Raw genomic sequence first — 3,202 nt, 5'->3', positions numbered from 1 at the left:
AACTGTTTGATGAAAGCCCACTGAACCTTCGTCTCAGCACTCTCATTCAGAAGGTCCTACTTGAGCAAAAGATTCCGGATTGTCTTCATAAGGTGCGGAGAGTCAAACATAAAATACACCTTGTGGTCATTCACAAGAAAATATGGCTGTGAGGGGGATACTTCCAAATTTCTAGCTAAGGCACAGTTGCTTGAACCTTGGTCACAGACAACCACCTTAACCAAAATATTTGCTGACTGCAAGCGTTGAATCAATTGTACGAGCAGAGCCTGCACAGTATGTACTGAAGCTGCGGATTTCGACAGAACATACGCTACGGGCTGGATCCACGTTGTATAGATACCGGACAGCATTAGGAGAAGAGCTGAGTTTGCCAACTGAGGTTCTCTCTCTTGGCCATTGTCAACAAAAGCAAGCACCACATCAGAACCGCGATCATACTGTAGATGTTGCTTGATAGACATCTCATCAAACATCAACACGCATGTACGGTCCTTCAGTGGTAGATCCTTAAGCTTGGCATCCAGTCTATTGAGAACTTCGGGCAGCACTCCAGGCTCCACATGAAAATCCTTTAGCCATGTACGGACGGTACGCTCAGTTGGCAAAGCCAGGAACCGACTTAAATATCTGTAAGCTCTCGGCCCCATGAAGTGCAATTTTAGGGCTAAACCCCGGAAGTACTCAGGCCACCGGCGCCCATACTTGCGAAAACGTTGCAGGTACCAGTGTGTCCTTTGACATATACCGTCATGCACCGTTAATTATCTGAGCTCTTGACATGGTACTTAGCTGTGCTGTCGAAGCAGTTCTTCTAGCACGAAACAGACTTTTTCGTAGCTTGTCACGTGACGCCCTCAGTGACTGAATGAGAGAAGTGGTCCTTGGAGTCCTCACAATTTTGGGTCTGCCTCCCCTGTGTATTCTTGGCGTAGCTGCTGCAGTAAAGAAAATATAAGAGGCAAATAAGTAAATAACAATAAAGCAAATAATGTCGCCGTGTGAACAAAACGAAACACAGGTATTCTACGGCGACAGAGTTGCAGAATATAGTCATTTATTTTCCATCATAATTATGCAAAGTAGGGCAACATAATCTGTTTTCCTGTCCCAACTGTTAATTTGATGACCTCCCCCCCCCAAAAAAAAGGAAAAAGAAAGTAACCGAAAAATTTCCTGTCTCCATCTTTCTCTAACTGCTACTATACTTATCACTACCACTATCACTCTCATTATCTTCCCCATGACCAACGCTCGGCCTCGCGCATCGCTATCTCTCGAATCACCACAATCACCGTACATTGGTTATCAGCGATAGGTTAGAGAAAAATGTGAGAGCGTTGCTAACATTTACCCAGCCCTCATAGATGGCGTCGCAACACCTCGCGCGGCACATGCTGTGGATATTGCGCAACGTATGCGAGAATCGAAGGTACTACTGTCCCAACCCGAACGTCTACAGGTACTGAGGTGAGAGTTCATCTTACGAATTTTCCGCGTGACATTTTGCGATCCTCTCGTTCCGGAGGCACACTTAGTTTTGTGGTTTTCAGATGTCTGTTATATACGACCACCAGTTCGTGGGTGATTCGATGATGCTGCGACTGGCGGAGCGCATCAGTCAGCGAAAGAGGAGCGATCTACGTAAGTGCTGATCACATTTACAAGTTAACTATTTGTTAGGGTCCAGACCCATGGTCATGGGCAGTGAAGAGAACGATCTGGGCGCGTGAGCAATGTTGGTTGAGCGCTGTTCGGGTGAACACGCTATGTTCTAGTCAGGTACATTTTCTGTAATAAACTCCAAGTTGTGATACTGGTGACGAGAAACCTACGCAGCCGATTGAAGCATGAATTCAGCAAGGCTTGGAGAGTTTGTACCTGGCTCCAACTGGACCTCATGGCGGGAGAGGTTGGAATTTTTATTCGCAGCCAACGAGATACAAGACCCAGCAAAGAAAAGAGCATTGCTCTTCACCTTCTGCGGAGAAGAAACATACAATAAGGTCAGGGATCTTCTTCATCCTTTGACGCCATCACAAGTGCCGTTCCACGAGATAATGCAACGTCTCAGCCGCCATTTTGAAACTGGACCATCGGAGCTACTCGGACGCTGGCGATTTCATAAAAGAGATCAGCTTGCTCAAGAAACTATTACGGAGTACGCTGACGCGCTCAGAGCACTCGCAAAGGACTGCAACTTCGGTAACATTCCTCTGGTATCACCAGCAACAACGGCGACGTCGTGCCTGTTATTGAGTGCGTATGGATTATACACTACTATATCGGCCAGGTGGTCAGCATCAAAATGCCGATGCTTTCAGTCGTCTTCCGCTCCCCAGTGTCCAAGTGTCCACGACCAGGAGACGTCCACAGGTGACGTGTTGATGCTCGAAGCTATTGACTGTTACCCTCTCAATGCCGAGCACATTGCTAGACTTACTCAGCAGGACACTGTGCTATTACTGGTACTGCAGGGAGCCCAAACTGGAGATTTTTCGCAGTGGAAAGACGATGCTTTCCAGCCATACAAGCGACACAGCAGTGAATTGTCAATTTGCCGCGGTTGCGTTATTTGGGGATCTAGGGTCGTCATACAAAGGCAGGCCCACAAGTTTGCTCTCAGAATGCTGCACGCGAACCACCCGGGAGCCTCAGCAATGAAAAGTACGGCTAGAAGCCATTTCTGGTGGCCCGGACTGGATCGCGACATTGAGCTGACAGCGAAGACGTGTCACAAATGCCAAACGTACGCGAGGTCTGCTTCTGCTGTCATAGATTCCCACTTCAAGCACGCCCAGTTACCTTGGCACACACTGCACTTAGATTTCGCGGGTCCACTGGACGGGTACTACTACCTGGTAGTAGTAGATGCGTTCACGAAGTGGCTGGAGGTGAGAAGAATGAAAAGCACAACTTCCGCCAGCATCGTGGGCGAGTTGCGCAAAGTGTTCGCAACGTTTGGCACACCTCGGGTTGTTGTTTCCGACAGCGCACCGAACTTTGTATCTGCCGAGATGGCCCAGTTCTACCATCGAAACGGTGTCAAGCATCGAACAAGTGCACCTTTTCATCCAGCCACCAACGGTCAAGCCGAACGGATGGTTGGCGAAACAAAACGAGCTTTGAAGAAGTTGCCGTCTTGCCCGCTTCCTTTTTAAACAGCACACGACTGTGTCGGCGACGACATACAAGACAACGA

General features: G+C 48.3%; 1 protein-coding gene across 1 annotated transcript; it reads left to right on the top strand.

The window, feature by feature from the left end:
* The first annotated feature begins 1,850 nt into the window (after positions 1 to 1,850).
* On the top strand, positions 1,851 to 3,161 carry LOC135373217 (uncharacterized). The gene has a single exon (XM_064606453.1). It carries the CDS (start codon positions 1,851 to 1,853, stop codon positions 3,159 to 3,161), a length of 1,311 nt encoding a protein of 436 aa, XP_064462523.1.
* Positions 3,162 to 3,202: the final 41 nt, after the last annotated feature.

The sequence above is a fragment of the Ornithodoros turicata genome, unplaced genomic scaffold (genome assembly GCF_037126465.1).
Source record: "Ornithodoros turicata isolate Travis unplaced genomic scaffold, ASM3712646v1 Chromosome22, whole genome shotgun sequence".
Lineage (NCBI taxonomy): Eukaryota > Metazoa > Arthropoda > Arachnida > Ixodida > Argasidae > Ornithodoros > Ornithodoros turicata.
Note: the sequence above shows the minus strand (reverse complement) of the source record. Positions and strands in the feature narration are given on the sequence as shown.